The sequence below is a fragment of the Conger conger genome, chromosome 13, assembly GCF_963514075.1.
Source record: "Conger conger chromosome 13, fConCon1.1, whole genome shotgun sequence".
In the NCBI taxonomy this organism is placed as follows: domain Eukaryota; kingdom Metazoa; phylum Chordata; class Actinopteri; order Anguilliformes; family Congridae; genus Conger; species Conger conger.
The window spans coordinates 48162246-48186749 of NC_083772.1; the positions used below are offsets into that span (position 1 = coordinate 48162246).

The 24504-nt window shown below is 44.9% G+C and overlaps 2 protein-coding genes across 2 annotated transcripts; both read right to left on the reverse strand.

Annotated features, from left to right (window-relative positions):
* ccdc92ba (coiled-coil domain containing 92Ba) lies at positions 1-9118 on the reverse strand (the record flags this gene model as incomplete). Its single annotated transcript, XM_061218393.1, has 5 exons — positions 9073-9118; positions 8608-8714; positions 5719-5861; positions 3950-3997; positions 1-518 (listed from the first exon to the last, which is right to left on the reverse strand). Coding segments are annotated over exons 3-5 (696 nt in total), but the record flags the coding sequence as incomplete, so codon positions are not given.
* Positions 9119-10386: 1268 nt separating this feature from the next.
* tlcd2 (TLC domain containing 2) lies at positions 10387-23588 on the reverse strand. Its single transcript, XM_061217804.1, has 4 exons — positions 22858-23588; positions 22376-22458; positions 20048-20130; positions 10387-13453 (listed from the first exon to the last, which is right to left on the reverse strand). The coding sequence occupies exons 1-4, from the start codon at positions 23034-23036 to the stop codon at positions 13076-13078; spliced, it is 723 nt and encodes a 240-aa protein (XP_061073788.1). The 5' UTR covers positions 23037-23588; the 3' UTR covers positions 10387-13075.
* Between the last annotated feature and the right edge of the window lie 916 nt (positions 23589-24504).

A 24504-nucleotide genomic window follows, 5' to 3' on the forward strand; every position in this document is an offset into this window, starting at 1 on the left:
GAGCCTGCTCCAGCGGGGGGGGAGGAAGAGGGCAGGGTCTGGCATGGGGGTGGGGTCCTCAGGGGCGGTCACTCTCTCACGGGGAACGCACTCCCTGGCTCTCTCTGCGAGGAGGGAGTGGCGCTGGTCTGGGGCGGGGGGTGGGCTCAGGGCTGTGGGCGGGGCCTCCAGGGCGGTGGGCGGGGCCTGAGGGGCTGTGGGCGGGGCCTGCGGAGGCCACTGCAGGTGCTGCTGGTGCAGGTTGTGTCGAGCGGAGTGCAGCTGCAGGGCCAGGTAGGCCGCAGCCTCGGTCTGTATGCGCAGCTGTGTGCGCAGCTCTGCGCCTTGCTGGCTGCGCAGCCGCAGCTCCTGCAGGAAGCGACGCTCCTCCTCGCGCAGGCTGCAGCGTAGGGCTCTCACCAGTGCCCCCTTCTGGCTCAGCTCCTGCTGCAGCTCCCCCACCGTCCACTGCTCCTCCTCCAGCCGCACCTGTACCTCCTCACACCGGCCCAGCAGGACCTCCTCCTCCGCCTCCACCTCTGACAAATATACAGCGCAGGCCATAAGTATTTGGACAGTGACACATTGGGTGAACAGTGTAGGAACTGTAGCTGTTTTTATACAGTAATTGAACTGTTGGCTGCTCAAATGTTTCTTGGACAGGTGTTGAGTTTCATCATTAGTTCATGCATAAAAAAGCTAGCAAAACGTCTAGAGTTGATTCTAAGAGTGCCATCTGCATGTTGTTGTTGTTTCTCAACATGAGGACAAAAGAAGTGTCACTACCAGTAAAGCAGGCCATCATTAAGGCCCGGACACACCAAACCGACGGTCGGCCGTCGGACGTCGGTGAGAGCTCTCTCATCGACGCCTCCGGGGGCTCCGACGCCGACCGTCGGTTTGGTGTGTCCGGGCCTTTAGGCTGAAAAATCATAATTAATCATTCAGAGACTAAATTAGGTGCATCAAAATCAACTGTTTGGTACAGTGTTAAGAAGCAAGAATGCATTTCAGCAATGACAAACCATCTGGTAGACTACCGAAGACCAGTGTAGTGGACGACAGAAGAATCCTTTGAATGGTGAAGAAAAATCCCTTTGTAACTGTTCTACAGATTAAGAACCCTCTCCAGGATGTAGGTGTAGATGAGTCAAAGATGACCATTAAGAGAAGACCACACCAGCATAACCTCAGGTTCACTACAAGATGCAAACCCCTGGCAAGCCTCAAGAATAGAATGGGCAGGTTACAGTTTGCAAAAATGTACATTTAATTCTAGAACAAAGTGTTATGGACAGATGTGATGAAGATCAACCTAGACTAGAATGATGGACAGAGGAAAACCTGGACAGCCCGTTCCCCTGACAGCCTTATCATGATCCAAATCATACCACCTTATCATGATCCAAATCATACCACCTTATCTGTCAAACATTGTGGAGGTAGTGTTATGGCTCCTGCACATATGGCTGCCAAATCCAACTGAGCATGCATTTCACTAGCTGAAGACCAGACTGAAGGGAAATAGCAGGAAATAACAAACAGGAGCTGAAGAGGGCTGCAGTACAGGCCTGGTAGAGCATCACCAGGGACGATACCCAGCATCTGGTTATCTCTATCGGTTGAGACTTCAGGCAGTCATTGATTGCAAGGGATTTGCAACAAAATGTAAAATATAATGACTTAATTTCAGTTTGTGTTAATTTGTCTGATTCATTTTGGTCAAAAATTAGGGGAACTATGTATGAAAAGGGCGGGGGCGGGAGACCAAGAGCGACCAGGACAAGATCACAAAGTTACCAACGATAAGTTGGATGAAATAATCTAGGAACCCCTCACGAATGTGTGGAGCCACAAGAGGAAAGGGAAAAAATGGAAAACGGGAAAGAAACTCCCTGGTGAAATGTTAACTAAAAAAACCCCTGCTAAATCATTCAATCATTCATTCGTACTTGCAAACTAGCATGGAATGCCGAAGAAACGGGCAAATTTCGTGTGAAAAAATAACTGAAAAAGGGAACCAAACCAAACTGAAAAAGGGAACCAAAAGGGAACCAACTTTGACCTGAGCTATAACGGTCAGGGAAAAACAAGATTCCACAATGGTCTCTAGAAGGCTAAACCCAAGAGGCAAACTCCGCCACTCGCTCCTCTAAACTGAAGAGGGCTTAAGCAACCAAAATAGGGAAGGTTCAGGGGAACCACCCAACCCAACAGAAACCAAACTACTGGTCCCTAATTAATTCTAAAGAGGTAACTGAATGCCTTTCCATACTAAAGGCAATCAGTCCTCCAACTACCTTGCCAAGGATTTCAGAATGAAGATGGTTAATTTCCTCCAAGGAGAAGGCTGGAATGGAACAGTTGATGTCAAGGCAAGGTCTGGAAGACCAAGAAAAATTTCAGATAGAATGGCCCGAGACCTGGTGAGAAATGCTCAGAAGATCACTGCACAAAGAGCTGCAATAAAGAATAACAGAGTTATAGGTATCTAGCTGTTCACAGGACAACAATGCAACATACTTTAAACAACAAATACCTACATGGCAGTGTTACCAGAATGAACAACCTCAACACAAAGTTAAGCATCTGAAGTATACAGAAGAAAACACTGAAAAGCCTGAAGCCTTTTGGAACAATATGCTTTGGACTGACAAAACCAACATTTTGTGTGATAGAGAATAACACCTTGCCAACTGTGCAGCATGGAGGTGGATCCATTTTGCTTTGGGGTTGTGTGGCAGCTGGGGGCACAGTGAATATTGTGCAGGTGGATTCCACCAAATATCAAGAAATTGTAGAGGAATAATAGGTCAGTCCAGACATTGAAGTTGAAGAGAGATTGGGTATTCCAGCAAGACAATGGTCTAAAGCATACCTCAAAATCAATTGAAAGACTCTTAGCTGGCTACAGGAAGCTTTTATAGTTTTTTTTATTTATAGTTGCCTGAGGAAGAGTTACAAAGTAATAAGTGACAGGGTTCCCAAACTAAATAATTTAAATAAAAAGTCATCTTGCTTTAAAATTTGGAGAAATGTCTCGTGTTTAACGTTGTACCATTTTGAAGTCAGGTTCACTTCTTTTCCCTAAGATATTAATTGTAAAAGGCATTGACCACACTACTGTACATATAGACATACACAACACATGCACGCACATGCACACACAGTAATTTGTACAAACATCAGAGGGGAATTCTCTGCCAATAGCATGAGTCTCTAGGTGTCACCATAGAAACCAAACCTAGCCAAAGGTAGAGTGGCTTAATATGAATCCAACAGACTCTCACCAGTACTGTAGGCTGAGCCTCTGATCCAGGATCAGTACTGTGGGCTGAGCCTCTGATCCAGGATCAGGACTATGGGCAGAGCCTCTGATCCAGGATCAGGACTATGGGCAGAGCCTCTGATCCAGGATCAGGACTATGGGCAGAGCCTCTGATCCAGGATCAGGACTATGGGCAGAGCCTCTGATCCAGGATCAGTACTGTGGGCAGAGCCTCTGATCAAGGATCAGTACTGTGTGCAGAGCCTCTGATCCAGGATCAGTACTGTCGGCAGAGCCTCTGATCAAGGATCAGTACTGTGTGCAGAGCCTCTGATCCAGGATCAGTACTGTGGGCTGAGCCTCTGATCCAGGATCAGGACTATGGGCAGAGCCTCTGATCCAGGATCAGGACTATGGGCAGAGCCTCTGATCCAGGATCAGGACTATGGGCAGAGCCTCTGATCCAGGATCAGGACTATGGGCAGAGCCTCTGATCCAGGATCAGTACTGTGGGCAGAGCCTCTGATCAAGGATCAGTACTGTGTGCAGAGCCTCTGATCCAGGATCAGTACTGTCGGCAGAGCCTCTGATCAAGGATCAGTATTGTGTGCAGAGCCTCTGATCCAGGATCAGTACTGTGGGCAGATACACTGACGAGCCGTCAGATCCATTCCTCTCTCCCTCCCTCTGAGGATACTTTACCTGCCAGGGTGCGTCGTGTGGGCTGTAGTTCCAGCTCACAGGTCAGCTCTGGGGAAGACAGGAAGAGCTAAGCATGCCATACTCACAGCCACAGCCAGGGGGAGCCCTCTGGCCACTATTTACTCAACACACTCTTTTCATGTTAACATGTAAATGTAATGTAAATACACGTATGTAAATACCTTTACCAGATAAACACAAAACCAACTGAAACTCACAGAAGAAATAATTTGAAGAAAATCCAGCACCAATCACAATAAACATCCGTGACAAACAGTAAAGTTCTGGCAGAGAGGGCGCATCCCAATTCTAAAAGTTTCCTCCACTTGTTTCCTGCCGCACCCCCCAGGATAGGAGGAGGAAATGAGGAGTGGAGGGCCCCGTCCGAAAAAGCTGGCCTACAACTGAACACATCGCTGAGTACAGTGGGCCCTTGAGCAAGGCCCTTAACCCTGCATTGCTCCAGGGAAGGATTGTCTCCTGCTTAGTCTAATCAACTGTACGTCGCTCTGGATAAGAGCGTCTGCCTAATGCCAGTAATGTAATGTAATGTACAGCGGATGAGAGACTCACTCAGTAGTAAAGGTTTCTCTAAATACAGTGTTGATGTTATACAGTGTTGATGTTATGCAGTCAGTGTTGATGTTATGCAGTGTTGATTTAATGCAGTGTTGATGTTATACAGTGTTGATGTTATGCAGTCAGTGTTGATGTTATGCAGTGTTGATTTAATGCAGTGTTGATGCTATACAGTGTTGATGTTATGCAGTTGGTGTTGATGCTATGCACATTTCCAGGGTTTTGCTGAATGCGGGCGTGCCTGGAACTACTGTGTCCTCAAAATATGTAGTGTACTCTACTAAACACACTGCAGCCCGTGCTATTTACCAACAGTACGGCGGGAGTGTAGAAAGTAATCCGCCCTTGCAATAACCCCCTCCCCCTCTTCCTCTATGATCTATCAATAACCCCCTCCCCCTCTTCCTCTATGATCTATCAATAACCCCCTCCCCCTCTTCCTCTATGATCTATCAGACCCAAAGAAGCTACACCTTTTCCTTTCTGTGGGGCAAATTATGGTTTACTTCCAGAAAAGTGGGTTTGTGAACAGACTCTGAAATATGTCTTTTAAAGTACACTACATTGAGAAGAAAATGTGCCTCCTTAAAGGTACAATCGGTAATTTTGGACTTGACTAATGGTCAAGAGAGGAATAGCAGCAACAAACACCTTCAAACCACAGCACTGTTTATCCCACCCCTTCTCTGTGGACGCACTGACGTTGAAACGCCATTGGCTGTGGCAGTCAGAACCAATTTTCAATGAGCTTGAATTATTATACAATTATTCAATGTTTTGGTACAGAGTGTCGGGCTGTCAACTATATATTTTGAAACCCCGAATTTAAGGACTATAAATTCGGCAGAGGGTGAGTCAACATGTCAGTGAACCTTTTTCAATGATAGGAATGGTCTTGTAACAATGTTTTAACACAAAAATCTTACCTATTGTACCTTTAACACCTTTCAGATCCAGTGTACTCAAACTCTGCATTCAGGAGCACATCCTGCACTCACATTAGTATGCAGTATGTTTATTAGTACATGAGGATACATTACTTAGCAGCCTATTTTGGATACAGCCTGCATCTTTTAGAATATTGGGATGCACCTAGAGAGTGTAAGAGTGCGTAAGAGTGTGTAAGAGTGTGTAAGGCACTACTGTGTGTGTGATTGGCTGGTGAGGGCAGTGAGGGTGCTGATACAGACCAGTGCAGCGTTTCTGCAGGGATCGTATCTCCAGATGGAGGCCCTCCAGCAGCGTGAGCTGATCCTGCCGCAGGAACGCCACGCTCCGATCCACACTCTCCACCTGCAGCGCCAGCCAGCTTGTATCCATGGCAGCACGTGCCCTAACCCGGGGAGAGGTCAGAGGTCAGGGGAATGAGACCTGGGCCACGTTCAGCCCCAACAAAATGTAGCAAAATGTTTATTTAAACCGAAATGGTGGCGTGCTGAACATCCAGTTGCAAACCGTGGGCGGACTGACTGATGTAGTACGGTCTGCTCCTATGGCGTCTGAGAAGGCGTTCTCTGCCCTTTAAAGTATATGCCTACACCATTATTGATTCGGGCTACACCCTCAACACTCAAACCGTAGAAAACACAAGCAAAATGTTTTCAGATTTAACACGCCCCTGGGGTGCTTTCCTTTAGTCATAAAGTGCACACTCCTTCACTCCACTACAACCCTCCTCCACTCCACATTTCTGGGCGACGTCATCATGCTCACGCCCACATACCATCACGCTCACGCCCACATACTGTGACATCATCATGCTCACGCACACATACCATCATGCTCACGCCCCATACCATTATGCTCACACCCACATACTATGACATCATCATGCTTACGCCCACATACTGTGACATCATCATGCTCACGCCCCCATACCATCATGCTCACGCCCACATACTGTGACATCATCATGCTCACGCCCACATACTGTGACATCATCATGCTCACGCCCCCATACCATCATGCTCACGCCCCATACCATTATGCTCACACCCACATACTGTGACATCATCATGCTCACGCCCACATACTGTGACATCATCATGCTCACGCCCACATACTGTGACATCATCATGCTTATGCCCCCATACCATCATGCTCACGCCCCCATACTGTGACTGCCCACCTTGCACTATCTGGATAACTAACTTGAATTCCACAATTATGCAAAATATTCTGCCAAATTTGTGTGTTGTAAATGGTTGGCATTTATATACTTTAAAACTTAATTTAAAACTGGGAAGCGGGTATATAGGCTATTTGCTTTATATAAAACCAACATAAACATAAGCACGGCAGCTGCCATTATTTCATTATATGAACATGCATGAAACCAACCGTTTCTAAAATACATATTTATTACCAATACATTTGTAACAGATGTTACAGTGGTAAATAATTGTTTTTCAATATGAACACTAAACATTGGAAAACGATAACTCACATAATATTAAGGCTTGACTATGTTTCACTAATCTACAGAAATGTTTCTGAATTAGCGTATGTGAGATGCAACTGACAATAGTCTAAAACAAAAGCTGTTACAGTATGAGGTGTTCAGATTGGACACATCAGGATACTAGGATTACAGTAAATAGTTATGTATCTATAGATTTTTACTTTGATCAAATGTTGCAGGTTACATATTAATTATTGTCTCGAGGAGAATCGCAATGTCAGGTTTGTAACTTGCAACACTTGCAGTACTATGCAACTTGTGCTTAAAACTTATTTTTGTTGCTTTAAATGGGCCGACCACATGTAAGATCTGTAATTGACTATGTTTATATTTGTGGGCTCTGCAAAAAATTACACTTAAGATCGGACTAATTATTCGACACAGGACATCACTTGGATAACAGCAAAGCCTATAAGCCCGATTTTCTTCACTCCCTCTCATTTGCTTGTTGACTCCACTCCTTTGTTCCTCATAATCCCAGTGGAGTGGAGGAATGGTACTGGGGCAAAGGAAGGAGCAATGAAATATAATGTGACGCACCCCTGCACTGGATCACCGGATTCTGTTTCCTACGAAGGGGGATTACTGCCCAACATCTCACCAAGAGCACACAAAGCAACCAACACAAAGCAATACTGAATCAACAATGTTTACAGGGTCTTCCAGCTATTTAAACTTTGCATGTAATTTCCAAAAATATATTTTCAAAGGAAACCCATTTTCTGTTTTGTGTTTCTTCATTCAAGAAAGCTAAATGACATGAGAGCTTGAATGACATTCTCACAGCCATGATAAAACCATTGACTAATTATTCCCTGCCATAGAGGCACTGCTGCCATCAGGATTACATTTCAGACTGTGGAGCATGTCATTGTACCAAGGACCAGTGCTTTACGTGGATACGCCACCCAACAACCCCAATGGCGCTTATCCATTGATGGTAGCCCATGCTGTGAAATATTTCACGCCTGAAGATGTGATATTTGGTATACCCTTACCATTAGCTGTTTTTCACCACCAGTCAGCATATAGCCTATAATGAACACATTATGGTAGTCAAATTAAATGAAGGTAAGTGCATTATATCACCCCGCACTGCACTAAAACGGCCAAGTGTGTGGGAATGTCCAGTCAATCCTGTTGCCTTATGTATTAAACTAAATCTATTAATGACGTGAGGAACGTGGCGGTTGTGTTTTTATTTACATACAAGCAGTTTCGCTAATTAGCCCTCTGAATCCCGTTATATTTCGCCCACGCTACGCTTATATATGCTATATTTCTGAAAACTGCTGCAACTAAATACTGCAGTTGGCTAACTCGCACTTTGAAATGATGTCATTCAATGATAGACTACATGAACGTTCTTTACCAATTTTAGCCATTTCCTGTTTTCCTCTTTGTGGCAGTGTCTAAATGGTTATATGGCATTGAACTGAATCGAACGAAAGACATATCACCTTTAAAAAAGGGCAGTTAACGGTGGTACCGAAAACCTTTAGGCAACGTTGAGCCTTAATGCAAATCTGCTAACGGTCCATTAATACATCGAGTTTGCTGCAGCAGAGTGTGCGCAAAACAAATGCATCGACTGACATAACGGTTTATTCGCTCTTACCGTTTTTTAATTAAAGGATCTTCAGTGAGATGTGTAAATCCGAGAGGACTGATGGTCAGCGCTTTACCCTAAACCCGAGACCGCATCCAGCTGTTCTCCCGGCCCCACTGAGAAATGGAAATCAGTAGGCTACGTCCATTATAGGAGTTCATGGTGCGCTTGAGAAAATAACGATGTTTTTGGATGAAGACAGCGAAATCACATCAGTGTACATTACAATTCAAATAGCCAAAAGGCTCGCCAAAGGAAAATTAGGCAATATATGAGAGTAGCCTACACATTTACGCCTTTACGAGTTATCACTATTTGCCTTTACACTGAAATATCCACAGTGACAATATGCCCCTCCGATAGCCAAAACACCAGAAAGCGTAAACTCATTCATTTTCACATCGCCAGAACATTAAAATGTAGGCTAATACACAACGATTGTTAAGCACACCCCACGTCCCCGACTGAATTCACCTTCTGACTCCGTAGCCTAGATGAAGGATACCGTAATCATATAAAAATGAATACAACGTATCACACCGGAACAGGCGAGATGCTGATTCCACAACCGCGAAGCTGATTGGCAGACGATGCGTTAACGTCCCAAAATACTCCCAGTCGGATCGATATAAACTGCTCCAGTGGCGACTACACACTATTTTCTACAAAAGGATGATTTTTAATTGGTCTGACAAAAATAAGACACTCAAAGTGTTATTATGATAGGCAGCATGAAAACGCTGGGGTACCAGCAATGTTTTTATTTGCTGGATCTGCAACTAGTGCTCGCCAAAATACAGGGAAATCAGAAGATGCTCCGGGTTGGTTTATTGTCTAGCGGGGAGCTGCAGTGTGCAGGCAAACTCATCGGGTGGCGCAGGGTTTGTCCAGTGCGAAAATATATATTTTATAACCACGCTTGCTGCCAAATTGCGTTCCACTGTACAGGTGCGGATTTGTAAAATTAAGCGTACATCCTAGGAGGACACAGCAGAGATGAATAATTAACACTTAACGTCACGGTGCAGCCACGCCTGGTGTTGCACAAAAGCCACTCACCAAATATTATTTATACTTCTGGCCTATGCATTTGTTTATTTAGGTGTTCAGTAGCACACAATTATTGTTGCAACTGAGACTGAGAGTGATAACGTACAGGAAGGAAAGTATTATTACAACCCATAGCCTTTAAGAGAGTAGCCCATTAGATAATTTAAAAAGGCCACTATTTAAGATGGGGAGGCGATTCAACTGGGTGACGCTTAGGTGAACAAATGCTCATTTTTTATATGAATCACCGTCACAAGTCGGAAGAACGTCTTTAAAGGAAAGGATTTACTGGCTTTCTAAACACATCAGCTGCTGCGGCCGTCGGCTCCCGCCCGAGTGCGAGACAAACCCCGCCCTCTGGACACGGTCAATGGCAAAGATAGCCCTAGAGCTAAAGTAAAATAGTGTGAATAGTTTCCGGTCTGAAAATGCAATTTTTTTTATAAAGAAAACAATGTCCCATGTTTTAAGGCTACTTGCCTCGCCACACATTTTCAGCATAATTGAAAATCTGACATATCGGTTGAAAGGGTTGCATATCCGTTTAAAGGGCATATTCGCATATTTGTTACACAGAGATTATTGGTGAAAGTGGATTTTATTCGGGCGCATGCTCACGTGCTCGACTGTATGAAGATGACGTCAGATACCTGCGTAAATCTCTTGGACCAGGGATAAAGTTAGTCAGATCTATTATCTAAATAGGATCTCTCACCCTTCAAGCAATATTCACATTACAAATGTTATTTTTTTATTTCCACATTAAGTAAGTATTGTTGTTACAGTATAAACAGACAACAAACAATACAATGTAATACAAATTAGACAAGACTCTATTAAGAAAATTAAAAATATTCAAGCATAATACTGAATAAATAAAATATGCCTTCTGAAAATTCAATTCAATTTTTCATTTTTTTTGGCAGACATTTTAAAACGACTTCAGAATCTGACATTATTTAATATGTGCTTCCTTATACATTATTTGCTATAATAAGTCACTGATGAAGATTCAGAAGGTCATATGAAATCTGTGCGTAGTTTCAGACCTATAGGGATCTCCACACTCTCAATTCACCATCAGGGAACAGAGTCTTCACCCCAATCTTCACCACGTCTGAGGAGGCATTTTCATTGGTCAGATTCTCACCAAGGGCGGTTCACAGAACTGTTCCGTATCGGAAGCACGCCTCCTCTATTCGACCGCCGCCTTTCATCTCCCTCTGTCTGCTCCCAGGGAAACAACAGTCCCTGATGACCAAGCATAGCAACAACATGGCACACACTTCACAAGGAGAAGCACAGAATGCACCAACTCACCTCTCTGTGGGTTATGGTAGCAGACATTTGCAAAGAATTGTGTTACTGTTGCTTTTAAAACTGTATCAGTTGCCAGTTCCTTGTTTTTAACAACGCAGATTTACTGAACTGAAAGGAGGATAAGGAATGTTGGCACGTTTTAGATTTTGAGCCGTCACTTTCAAAACAGTATCGGTCAGACCGCCCTGTAGCGCTGTTTGGCATCATTACAGTACTATGGCTCCACCTGGTGGCGGTGAGAGGCTATAACAGCGATGCACCATGGCGGTCATCACACAGACGGTCTGCCCAGTTGTAATATCTGCTGAGTGGCATAAGGCTCAGGCCTAGATCACGTCTGTAAAAGCCTCAGAGGTTTACACACATACACACACACACACACACACACACACGTGCACGTACACAAACACAAAGATCACAGACTCACAGTGGTACAGTCTGTTATCACAGACAACAGGCCTGTGGCTGCACTTAAGCCCAGAGCTACCTAAAGAAGCCACAATGGCAAAGTCTAGATTTACCATCAACACAATGGAAGGTCTGAATATCACTATTTTACACTCATGAGTCAACAATGTGATCTCACACATTGTTGCCACACAAACTATACTCCACGAACCAGACCTGGTTCAGCCAAATTATACTCAAACTATACTCAAACAATACTCAAAGGATACTGCTCATCTTACTGTAAACCACAAGCTCCCATCTAACACACATCACATCTAGTATTCTGATCTCCAGTGTATGGAGAATCATTCCAGAAAACACTACTTGTACAGCCATCTTCGATTATTTCCAATTATTTTGTTCAGCCACATCTAACTGCACTTCAGTAGATACACAAATATACAAAATGTAAAAACATACAAAAGTAAAAGCTTACAATCATGTTACAGAAGGTGTTGTATTATCAAAAACCATTCCTGATAGACCAGCGTTGTGCGGTTAATATGAGGTTAGGTGGTCTGTGTTTGTGTGCAATCAGTCACCAGACCGTGGCTCAGGAGGCTGTTGTCTGGAGTTTTAGATCAAAGCTGACAGAGACAGTGTGTTACCATGGAGACAGGCAAACAACCCATGATATGGAGGGGGAGGGGAGGAGGGTGACCAGCCAGGCCCCGCCCCCCAGCATCGATGCTGTGAAAGGGGATGTGCCTCTCTAGTGGAGGGGTGTGTCCATGAGATCAGGTATAAACCCCATGAGGTACGAGTATAACAGGTGGATTGTGCCATTAGTGTTGCCCGGCGGCCTTCTTCACACCAGACTCGTTTTAAAGAGATGCTAATCCACATTCCTGAAGTACCCCACAATTTAGGTGCTTCTGGCAAAATGGATGTCACTTACAGACAGACAGAACTTTTGAGGTATCAGAAGTCTTCTCAAGACCTGGAGCCTTTTCTACACTCGGCGCTATGTACCTAAAATAAATACTTATCTTTCATTCTCAATAAGGCACAAGTTTGGCTTCCGTGATTGCTTGCAGTATCCAGTGGAGGGTTAGGTGGACAGGCACTGTCCAGCTGATACAGCGACCCGCAGCTGGTTGGCGGTTACGTGCAGAGCTGATGGCGACGGGGCCTAGGCCTCTTTGCTTGGTGAATAGTAATGTTGTGGCTGTGGTGAGGTGCGGTGCAGAGCTGATGGCGACGGGGCCTAGGCCTCTTTGCTTGGTGAATAGTAATGTTGTGGCTGTGGTGAGGCGCGGTGCAGAGCTGATGGCGACGGGGCCTAGGCCTCTTTGCTTGGAGAATAGTAATGTTGTGGCTGTGGTGAGGTGCGGTGCAGAGCTGATGGCGACGGGGCCTAGGCCTCTTTGTTTGGTGAATAGTAATGTTGTGGCTGTGGTGAGGCGCAGTGCAGAGCTGATGGCGATGGGGCCTAGGCCTCTTTGCTTGGTGAATAGTAATGTTGTGGCTGTGGTGAGGTGCGGTGCAGAGCTGATGGCGACGGGGCCTAGGCCTCTTTGTTTGGTGAATAGTAATGTTGTGGCTGTGGTGAGGCGCGGTGCAGAGCTGATGGCGACGGGGCCTAGGCCTCTTTGCTTGGTGAATAGTAATGTTGTGGCTGTGGTGAGGCGCGGTGCAGAGCTGATGGCGACGGGGCCTAGGCCTGTTTGTCCCGCCGGCCGCCGCGGCCCTGCAGCAGGAAGTCGGTGCGTAGCAGCCGGTAGAACAGCACAATGTTCATGCTGGTGACGGCAGCCAGCCCCAGGCTGCCCACGCTGTAGCTGAACAGGGGCACCAGTTCGCGGTTCAGCACCAGCCAGCGGGTCATCCAGGCCAGCGTGCTGATGCGGAACACCACGTAGGTGGCCAGCGTCACCAGGCTGTTGAGCCGGTAGGGCGTGGTCGTGCCCCGGCCCGTCAGCCGCAACACCTGACGCAGGTGCAGGAAGATGGAGTTTATCTCCACCAGCAGCGCCACCACAGCGAAGCCCACGTACCGCCCTGTCAGCACCGCTATCCCCAGGCACGTGATCACCTGCAGAGAGAGAGAGACCAATCAGAACCTGCAGAGAGAGCACTCAGACCAATCAGGACCTGCAGAGAGAGCACTCAGCCCAATCAGAACCTGCAGAGAGAGAGACCAATCAGAACCTGCAGAGAGAGACCAATCAGAACCTGCAGAGAGAGACCAATCAGAACATGCAGAGAGAGCGCTCAGACCAATCAGAACCTCCAGAGAGAGACCAATCAGAACATGCAGAGAGAGCGCTCAGACCAATCAGAACCTCCAGAGAGAGACCAATCAGAACATGCAGAGAGAGACCAATCAGGACCTGCAGAGAGAGACCAATCAGAACCTGCAGAGAGAGTGCTCAGACCAATCAGAACCTGCAGAGAGAGAGAGACCAATCAGAACCTGCAGAGAGAGAGAGAGAGACCAATCAGAACCTGCAAAGAGAGCTCACACCAATCAGAACATGCAGAGAGAGCGCTCAAATTCCATATTGTTTCATACTGTATCAGCATAATTTACAGCTGAATCTAGACCCACCCCCCAATTCCCACAGAGATCCATTCAAACACAAAGAGGTTTTACTGTTTGTAGGACAAGCTGAAAGTAAGATATCCAGACTGTTGGGTCAGACGTCAGGAAGTCATGGCATGCAAAGGATATGCAACCAAATACAAAACATGACTCTTATTTGTTGAAATTGAAATGGAACCATATAAACAGTGCTGTAATTATCACATGGTGAAACCCAAATGTATGAAAATATGCTTTAGTAAAAGCAGAGAATCTGCACTTTGACCTCATATGAATTATGTGATGACAAATAAGAGGAAATATAACATTAATCAGAAAAAGCAGCAAACTTAGGCAGGTACTGTATATCAAACATCACTCTACTGTAGGTTGCTGTGAGAGAGAAAAGCAGTTGCATTATCACTGTTGTCCACAAGAGGGCGATGTATGTCCATATCCAACCCAGCCCAATCACCATGAGATCCACATGGACTGCTTCATATGACGGGTTCACACAAAATGTCCTCTGATTGTCAGATCTGCACCTGTACAAGCTAAACACAGTGTGCACACCACCCTCCAGCATTACTCGGAAACACTGTAAATGTGTGCACACAAGTGAGTGTATACTGTGTGTGCATGAGTGTGTGCATGTACACAAGTGAGTGTATACTGTGTGTGCATGAGTGTGTGCATGAGTGTGTGCATGTACACAAGTGTGTGTGTGTGTGTGTGCAACCATCACAAGTCATGATGTAATATCCTGATGTAAATGCCTGTCACCACAGGCCGAGCTCAGCACACAGAAGACAAGTTACTGCTGTTTGAAAGCTGTTCTTGTTCAATTTGCAATCAAATGGTAACCTTTCCTGACCGCTCGGTCAAAAGTTATAGAGCTTCTGAAAAGGCCCAGGTCCCAATGGGGACAGCAGTGGAGCGCAGAGGTCAGGGGTCACAATTCTGAGAGCGGAGGTTTCAGTCCCACGTGGGGAATTACTGTACTGTTGCAGGAACATAGCCAGCTAAATAAACACACTGCACATAAAGGGGCTGCTGCTCGGCAGCCAGACGCCATTGGTGTGTGTGAATGGGTGAATAAGAGACATTGATTGTAAAGTGCTGTATAAACGCTGTCCATTTACCATGTATCGAATAAAATACTATACAGAGTAGGGTCCCTACTGTTACGCTTACCCTTCCTGATTTCTTCTTTTTTTGCATGTTTGTCACAGTTAAATGTTTCAGATCAAACAAATTTAAATATTAGTCAAAGACAACACAAGTAAACACAAAATGCAGTTTTTAAATGAAGGTTTTTATTATTAAGGGAGAAAAAAAATCCAAACCTACATGGCTCTGTGTGAAAAAGTGATTGCCCCCTAAACCTAATAACTGGTTGGGCCACCCTTAGCAGCAACAACTGCAATCAAGCGTTTGCGATAACTTGCAATGAGTCTCTTACAGCGCTGTGGAGGAATTTTGGCCCACTCATCTTTGCAGAATTGTTGTAATTAAGCCACATTGGAGGGTTTTCGAGCATGAACCGCCTTTTTAAGGTCATGCCACAGCATCTCAATAGGATTCAGGTCAGGACTTTGACTAGGCCACCCCAAAGTCTTCATTTTGTTTTTCTTCAGCCATTCAGAGGTGGACTTGCTGGTGTGTTTTGGATTATTGTCCTGCTGCAGAACCCAAGTTCGTTTCAGCTTGAGGTCACGAACAGATGGCCGGACATTCTCCTTCAGGATTTTTTGGTAGACAGCAGAATTCATGGTTCCATTTATCACAGCAAGTCTTCCAGGTCCTGAAGCAGCAAAACAGCCCCAGACCATCACACTACCACCACCATATTTTACTGTTGGTATGATGTTCTTTTTCTGAAATGCGGTGTTACTTTTACGCCAGATGTAATAGGACACACACCTTCCAAAAAGTTCAACTTTTGTCTCGTCAGACCACAGAGTATTTTCCCAAAAGTCTTGGGGAACATCAAGATGTTTTCTGGCAAAATTGAGACGAGCCTTAATGTTCTTTTTGCTCAGCAGTGGTTTTCGTCTTGGAACTCTGCCATGCAGGCCATTTTTGCCCAGTCTCTTTCTTATGGTGGAGTCATGAACACTGACCTTAACTGAGGGAACTGCAGTTCTTTGGATGTTGTTGTGGGGTCTTTTGTGACCTCTTGGATGAGTCGTCGCTGCGCTCTTGGGGTAATTTTGGTTGGCCGGCCACTCCTGGGAAGGTTCACCACTGTTCCATGTTTTCGCCATTTGTGGATAATGGCTCTCACTGTGGTTCGTTGGAGTCCCAAAGCTTTAGAAATGGCTTTATAACCTTTTCCAGACTGATAGATCTCAATTACTTTCTTTCTCATTTGTTCTTGAATTTCTTTAGCTCTCGGCATGATGTCTAGCTTTTGAGGATCATTTGGTCTACTTCACTTTGTCAGGCAGGTCCTATTTAAGTGATTTCTTGATTGAGAACAGGTGTGGCAGTAATCAGGCCTGGGTGTGGCTAGAGAAATTGAACTCAAGTTTGATAAACATAAACCACAGTTAAGTTATGTTTTAACAGGGGGGGCAATCACTTTTTCACACAGGGCCATGTAGGTTTGGATTTTTTTTCTCCCTTAATAATAAAAACCTTCATTTAAAAACTGCATTTTGTGATTACTTGTGTTGTCTTTGACTAATATTTAAATTTGTTTGATGATCTGAAACATTTAAGTGTGACAAACATGTGAAATCAGGAAGGGGGCAAACACTTTTTCACACCACTGTATTACTATTAGACCACTTTCTAGTGCTTACTAGGGGTCTTTCTCTGTCTCTCTCCCAGCAGACAGACAGCTTTTGACCTTAATATCTCTGCTTCTCAGCTAGCACATTCTGGTCTTACAGCAAGGCCAACAAAGGGTATTCAGAAGACAAAATACTGATAAATGTTAGTGGCCAGCTTTATGTCTTTTTGTTTTGGTAAAGCCCCCCCTTCTGGAAAAGTGTGTATAAGATTGTCTTACTGTGTCTGATTCAAATCAGAAAGCTGGTAAGCCTTCTCACTTTCTGTTATTTCTTTGCAAATAAATACAAAAGTTGAACTCAAGTATAGCTATCATTGTTTTTACTGAGATCTGTTTTATCAGACGATGCTCACCTGCGAAATGTTAAAAAGGGCATTTTTCCCTAACACCAGGAACAAGGCATTGTGCGATACATTACTCTCTGAAGGGAGGGAAAACGCTGGGGTCTGAGGGGAGTGGCCGGCCTGTCTATTACAGGGGCACACCCGTATGTAGCAGGAGACAATGGCTCAATGCTCTCTAGTCACACCCTTCTGATTAACTAACTCAATTCAGCTCCATTACACATGACAGTCATTTCTGTAATAGCAAGCACACACAAACAATATAATACTGTTTTCAACAAACAGCCAATCAGCAAGTAACTCTGCAGTTCCTAATACAGAACAGGAAGGCCTTTATGTTACATTTGGCACAAAGAATGAGGAGTTCCTTATTTGGTTCTGTAAACATGTCCATTCACAGGGGTGGAGGTGGGGGCAATGTGTCCCAAAGATCCGATTTCTGCCTCAGAACTTCCTGTTTGTTGGTGGGAGGGGGTCTGAGAGGGTCGGAGGGGGTCGGAGGGGGGGCTGGGGGGGGGGTGTACACAGATGAGTATAGCTCACAGGTAACTAGCGAGTATAGCTCACAGGTACTAGTGTGTGAGTGTGTGCTAGTCTGTGATGTGTGTGTGTGTGTGTGTGTGAGTGTGTATGTGTGTGCTGGTCTGTGATATTTGTGATATTTTAATGTAATTTGTGTGTGTGTGCTGGCTTGTGATGTGTGTGTGAGTGTGTGTGTGTGTGTGTGTGTGCGCGTGTCAGTGTGCTGGTCTGTGACGTGTGTGTGTGTGTGTGTGTGCTGGCCTGTGATGTGTGTGTGTGTGTGTGTGTGTGTGTGTGTGTGTGTGTGTGCGCGTGTCAGTGTGCTGGTCTGTGACGTGTGTGTGTGTGTGTGTGTGTGTGTGTGTGCTGGTCTGTGACGTGTGTGTGTGTGTGTGTGTGTGTGTGCTGGCCTGTGATGTGTGTGTGTGTGTGTGTGTGTGTGTGTGTGTGTGTGTGTGTATGTGCGTGTCAGTGTGCTGGTCTGTGACGTGTGTGTGTGTGTGTGTGTGCTGGCCTGTGATGTGTGTGTGTGTGTGTGTGTGTGTGTGTGTGTGTGTGTGTGTGTGCGTGTCAGTGTACTGGTCCAGGAGATCCAGCCAGGGGGCCCCAGCCAAAGCCAAGTCACACTTCCAACTGAATCCAGTCCCTCTTTCTCCCCCTCTCTCTCCTCTCTGTTCACTCTCTCTTCTGTCTCTTTCAGCGGTGGAAAGTACTTTGGGTATAATTGTACTTAATTACTATACTTAAGTACTATTTTGTGGGATTTGTACTTTACTTTAGTTTTGAAGTTTGTCTACTTGTGGTCTCAATTGCATTTCAGGGGAATTGAGGAATACTTTTTACTCCTAGCATTTTTACACCATTTATTACAAATTTCACAGGTCTAAACTATAAAACTAGCACTAATTCTTTATTTCTCTGGCTGAAATATCAATTTCTCGTTTTATTTTAAACAGACAATCAAACCCAAGTCAAAATGAGACGAGGGCGTGCAGCTGAACGACTGAAGTAGGAAAAGAGCGCTTTCAAAAGAGACCAGGGCAAGCACTGCGCTGATGGCTATGGCCAGTGCAAATGGTGACTTTGACTTTGACTTACCATACACAAGAGTGCAAAACTCTTGAGTGTACCAAACAGATTTGTTTCTGATTTGGCTATTTTACATGTTTACAATTTAGCCTACTGTTAAAACAATTTAGTTTAGAAAAATGTATGTATTTCAACGAATGGCCTTTACGCCTGACCTACGGGGCATGCTGGAGAGGTCAGCTTTGTGTTTCACCCTGCTCAGCACAACCCACAACCATTCTACGAAACCCATATCTCCTACACAACCCACAAGCATTCTACGAAACCCATATCTCCTACACAACCCACAAGCATTCTACAACATCCATATCTCCTACACAACCCACAACCATTCTACAAAACCCATATCTCCTACACACCCCACAACCATTCTACAACACCCATATCTCCTACACAACCCACAACCATTCTACAAAACCCATATCTCCTACACAACCCACAAGCATTCTACAAAACCCATATCTCCTACACACCCCACAACCATTCTACAACATCCATATCTCCTACACAACCCACAACCATTCTACAAAACCCATATCTCCTACACAACCCACAACCATTCTACAAAACCCATATCTCCTACACAACCCACAACCATTCTACAAAACCCATATCTCCTACACAACCCACAACCATTCTATAAAACCCATATCTCCTACGCAACCCACAACCATTCTACAAAACCCGTATCTCCTACACAACCCACAACCATTCTACAAAACCCATATCTCCTACACAACCCACAACCATTCTACAAAACCCAGATCTCCTACACAACCCACAACTGTTCTACAACACCCATATATCCCATACAAATTACAACCATTCTATAAAACCCAAATCTCCTACACAACCATCCTACAAACCCATATCGCCAACCTATATCTCAAGGGCCCAACGGCTGTGCGGATCTTATTGTGGCTACACTGGGATTAGAACCACCGACCTTGTGTGTCCCAGTCATTTACCTTAACCACTACGCTACAGGCCGCCCCTTGTGGGTATGGTTGATGTGGGTGTGGTCATTGTGGGTGTGGTTGATGTGGGTGTGGTCATTGTGGTGATTGTGGGTGTGGTTGATGTGGGTGTGGTCATTGTGGTGATTGTGGGTGTGGTTGATGTGGGTGTGGTCATTGTGGTGATTGTGGGTGTGGTTCATGTGGGTGTGGTCATTGTGGTCATTGTGGGTGTGGTTGATGTGGGTGTGGTCATTGTGGTCATTGTGGGTGTGGTTGATGTGGGTGTGGTGATTGTGGTGATTGTGGGTGTGGTTGATGTGGGTGTGGTCATTGTGGTGATTGTGGGTGTGGTTCATGTGGGTGTGGTCATTGTGGCCGGAGCCTATGTGCTTACCACCACATGGTGGAAGAGGAGTTCCCAGGATTGGCTGAGAGTCTGGTTATGGACCATGTCTAAGAAGTCATAGATGAAGTATCCTGCAGAAAAAAACAAATGAAAAGGAGAAATGTTTTGTGTTCATTTTTGCTGCCATCTCTGCCATTTTGGCTAGTTACTCAATCCTGGCTACCATGACAACACTTGCCACAGTATCCAAGATGTCATTTCCAGTAGGCTATTTATATCCATCTCCTCTATGACTGTATCCATGGAGACGGTATTTCAGCGTTTCAATAAAAGCCCGTTTGAAAGGTTGAGAGAAGAGGGTCCCTCATCCAGATAACCCAGTCGCTTCCACGCACTACTGCAGCCTGCAAATCATACAGCTGCACTCCCACACACACATTAGCACACACAGATACACACACACACACACACACACATATGAACATGCTCAGAGAATATTTAACTCTGTTTCTGTTCTGGCCTTCAGTGAATTAATCACATACGCTACAGGCAGGAATTGTAGCAGTGAACCGGACAGGTACACAAATGGTAGCAGGATCACTGAAGGGGGGAGGGGGGGCCCTCAGAAAGGAAAGCTGTTACTCTCACACAGAAAGCATGTTGCTGTGCAACAGGGCAATGTGTCAATAAAAGCTGAGAATCTGCACTTTGACCTTGTATGAATTGTTTGATTACAAACAGAAAATAAAACATTTTTATAGGAAAAAGCTGAAAAGGTATGTCCAAACTTTTGGTACTGTATAAGTAATGTATAGTCAGCAGAAAGGTCTCATTTGACAGAGACAGGATTTTTAAACAAGAGGCGGGACTTATTCTACCAGCACTTATCAGGGTGATGGACAGATGGCCACACCTTCACATCACACCACCCTCGGTCATGCTATCTGCACTACGATGGCACCAGCCAATCAGAAGCAGCCATTGAGCTGCGCACATGAATGAAGGCATCTGTTTGTGGTGGCGGCTCAATCTTGAGGAGTCATGTGACCCACGAGGGCAGATCTGGAGCCCGGGACGGGCCATAATGCACCCATTGATAGCTGAGTGGGGCCGATGTCTCCCAGGGGCTGGGATTCCTCCCGGCCTGAGGACAGTGGGGGTGGGACCCCTCCGGAATGTGGAGAGCTCTTGGAATGCCAGTGCGCCCTGCGCCCGGCACAAGCACAGTACATCAGAGGTTCAGCAGGGACAGCGGACTCCGACACACGCACAACAAAGTGCCGAATGACACACATTCTATCCTGAGCTTCTCTCTGCTACACCACTCTGTCCACTTTCAACACATCCTCCATTTCACCTCCATTTCTCATCCACAGGAGAAGCTATTTCACATGGTCACAAGTTCTGAAGCTCCTCTTAAAATCCCACAAAATCAAGGCAGATATTGCACCGTTAAACAAATAACTGTCCTGAACTGGCATTGATTATTGTATTATTAACTAATATCATTGCATTAGTGATGCATTATTGAATAGGTAGGCAATGTGTTTACAAAGAAAAATGAATGCACTGTTGTCGGTGACTTCATTTTTTTATTTACCAGCTCGTAAATCATATAAAACATGAAAAACTGTAGAATTGTGATCATATTACTGTAAGCTAAGCTTCTGTAACCGCCAGCTGCCCTGACCAGGTGAGCCAGAGAGGCACTTTCCTTATGCACCTTTGTATTTTTTATCATCACTAAAGGACCAATGTGTAGGCAAAGGTCTCAGCTAAGGAAATAAAAATGTGTTTTCTTATGAAAATCATAACTTGTTGAGATCTGATGCTGGGTCAGCTTATGCATCATGTTTTTCATAATAAAGCAAATACATTTTCTTATGAGGAGAGACACACCTTCCTTTTTGCCTACACACAATATCATTTCAATGTAGGCTTGGTTGCTTGAACACAAACAATTCCTATGTAGCACTAAGGGATCAAAACCACACATGCAAGACTCACAGTGTAAACATCTGAAATACTCTGGGTAAAGAGTATTTCTACCATTAGCAGATACATAGGTGGTATATATATCATTGTAATTTATACATATTTACATTGTGATATACATCTGAAATCAGTGCATTGCATGGTATCCCATTTTATCCAAGCTGCCATAAATACAGTGTGTTAAATTTCTCCAGCAGGACAGTCTGCAGTGCATAATGTATAAAGGTGTCAATTAACTATTTTCTAGATGGGGTTCCAGTGATAATTGTTTGTGGCTTTGGTCGGGGGGTCACTGGAACAGTTTTACTGGCCGAGGATCCATCTTGGGGTTCAGTCCAGACGCAGTACCGCCTTGTCACGGTCCTCATAGCTCAAACTTACCGATTGACACACAAACCAGCGCGTGGGAGAATGCTGAATGGGTCGAGATGAGATCCTCCGCCATCTGCGGATGCAGATAGAAGCTGCACGAGAGGAGCGAGAATGTCAGGCGCTGCTCTCAAGCGCAGTTCATGTTAGAGCACTGAAATGTCCAACGGAGGAAACCACAAATTAGCTATACCGAATATATTCATCACTTCATTCACACTTTACCCTTTGTGGAGACCACCAAGTGGACATCTATTCACTTAAATGCTAGGTTTAACATATATATAACGAATAAAAATATTTAATAATAAAACATTATTATACTATTGCCTTGCTGGTCTCACTACATCGGTTCATGTAATTTTAGAGGTAGAAAGACAGCATTCCGTCAGTTCCGCCCAATTACGGCAAAAATAACATACAGGGAATGGTCACAACCACATTCTAACAAACTGGTAAAACCTTGAGCCAGGGAAATCCAAAGAGACACTCACCAAAGCACAGCCCAGAGTCCAGTGATGACGCTGTGAAGCAGAGACGTTGAGGTGTTTCTCCATTTCCACACGTTCCTGCGAGCACTCTCTGGCACGGGCAATCTGCTCACTCCACAGTTCACGATCTTAAAAAATCCCACGGAGCTACTGGTTGTCAAAATAACCGATTTCAGATCCATGGTCTTGCACAGTTGTTCCAACGTCCTTAATGTTCAACTGCAAAAACAATCTGGAAATAGCGCGCGTTGAGCAACCTGATGCTCTATTTCTCGGCTAAATTTTTTGTAGATTTCTTATTTGAGGTGTGCTTATTTTCTTGTCATTTTGATCTCATATCCAACAAGCCATGTCATGTGCTTAAGCAAAAATGACACATCATTGTGTCTCTGTGCAAAGAAGTGGGAATCGGGGCTTAATCTGTTGTTACTATTTGACTCGGTACATCAGCAACAAAATGCAAAAAGCCATTGAAGTTATCGTGAGGTCGTAGGCATCGCACTGGCTACAGTGGTATCATTGGTGGGAAGTACTAGCGATTATAAATGCGACCGTTCCCTTGTACAACTTTCTGCCTTCTGCATTAACCAAACAACACCATCCCTGCCTTACTACTGAGAGAGGCGCGGCCAAACATTCGAAAGACGGGCGTCATGTTTTCCTCGCGCCGAGACCCGCCCCCAGCCCACAGTTCATCACTGTGTGGTTCTTGTGTTGTGCGTTAAAAAGCAAACACATACAACTGTAACCCTTATTTTTGTAGGGGTAGCTTTCTCCAGTCCTTCTGGCCTGAGTAACGCACGGGTTACAATGGATATTATCACTGTTTATTTATTCCAATAACGACAACCAATACGGCACGACAGTAACTGACAACTCCACAATGTCTCCCCCACTAAACTGTCCCCCGCACACAACAGCAGGTAGGAACCAAAACCCAACAACTCAGAAATGTTACACCTGCATAAAACAATAGTCAAAGAGCAATTAATATCCTTGAAAATGTAATGGGTCTATTAACTAAGGTTACACAACCATAAATAGTTTTCCTGCAAAACCCTCATTTTAAGGACATTAATTGACAAGGCGAATTAGCCTAAATATAGATTTGTCAAACGAGGCAAGCAATGACATCTATTGAAACGAATTTCTAAAGCAGGAGCCAAAACATCCACAATGTATTTTGGTGACAGTCTGATGACCAGTGGCTGTGTAACCGAAGTGCTAGGAGGACCGTGTAGAGTAGGCCTACAGCGACATCACGTGGTAACAGGTGCACAGCACTGCATACGTGAAATGCGCAGCCTGAGTGAGAAAACGTTGACACCACACGAGCGCGAGGAAATTACTTAGTTGTTTTCAATACATACCATGAAATTTAAAGACAACCTTTAAATCGACCCTCCTCTCTCATATGACTCTAATGACTCAATTTGGGTCAATATTGAAGTTGTAGCCTACAGACCTTTTTTCCATTTTTAAAATATGAAGGGATTGTTCATTTTCTGGCGGCACGGGTGGTGCAGTGAGTAGCACTGCCGCCTCACAGCAAGGATGTCCTGGATTCGAATCCCCTTCGGCCGGGGCCTCTCTGTGCGGAGTTTGCATGTTCTCCCCGTGTCTGCGTGAGTTCCCTCCGTGTACTCCGGT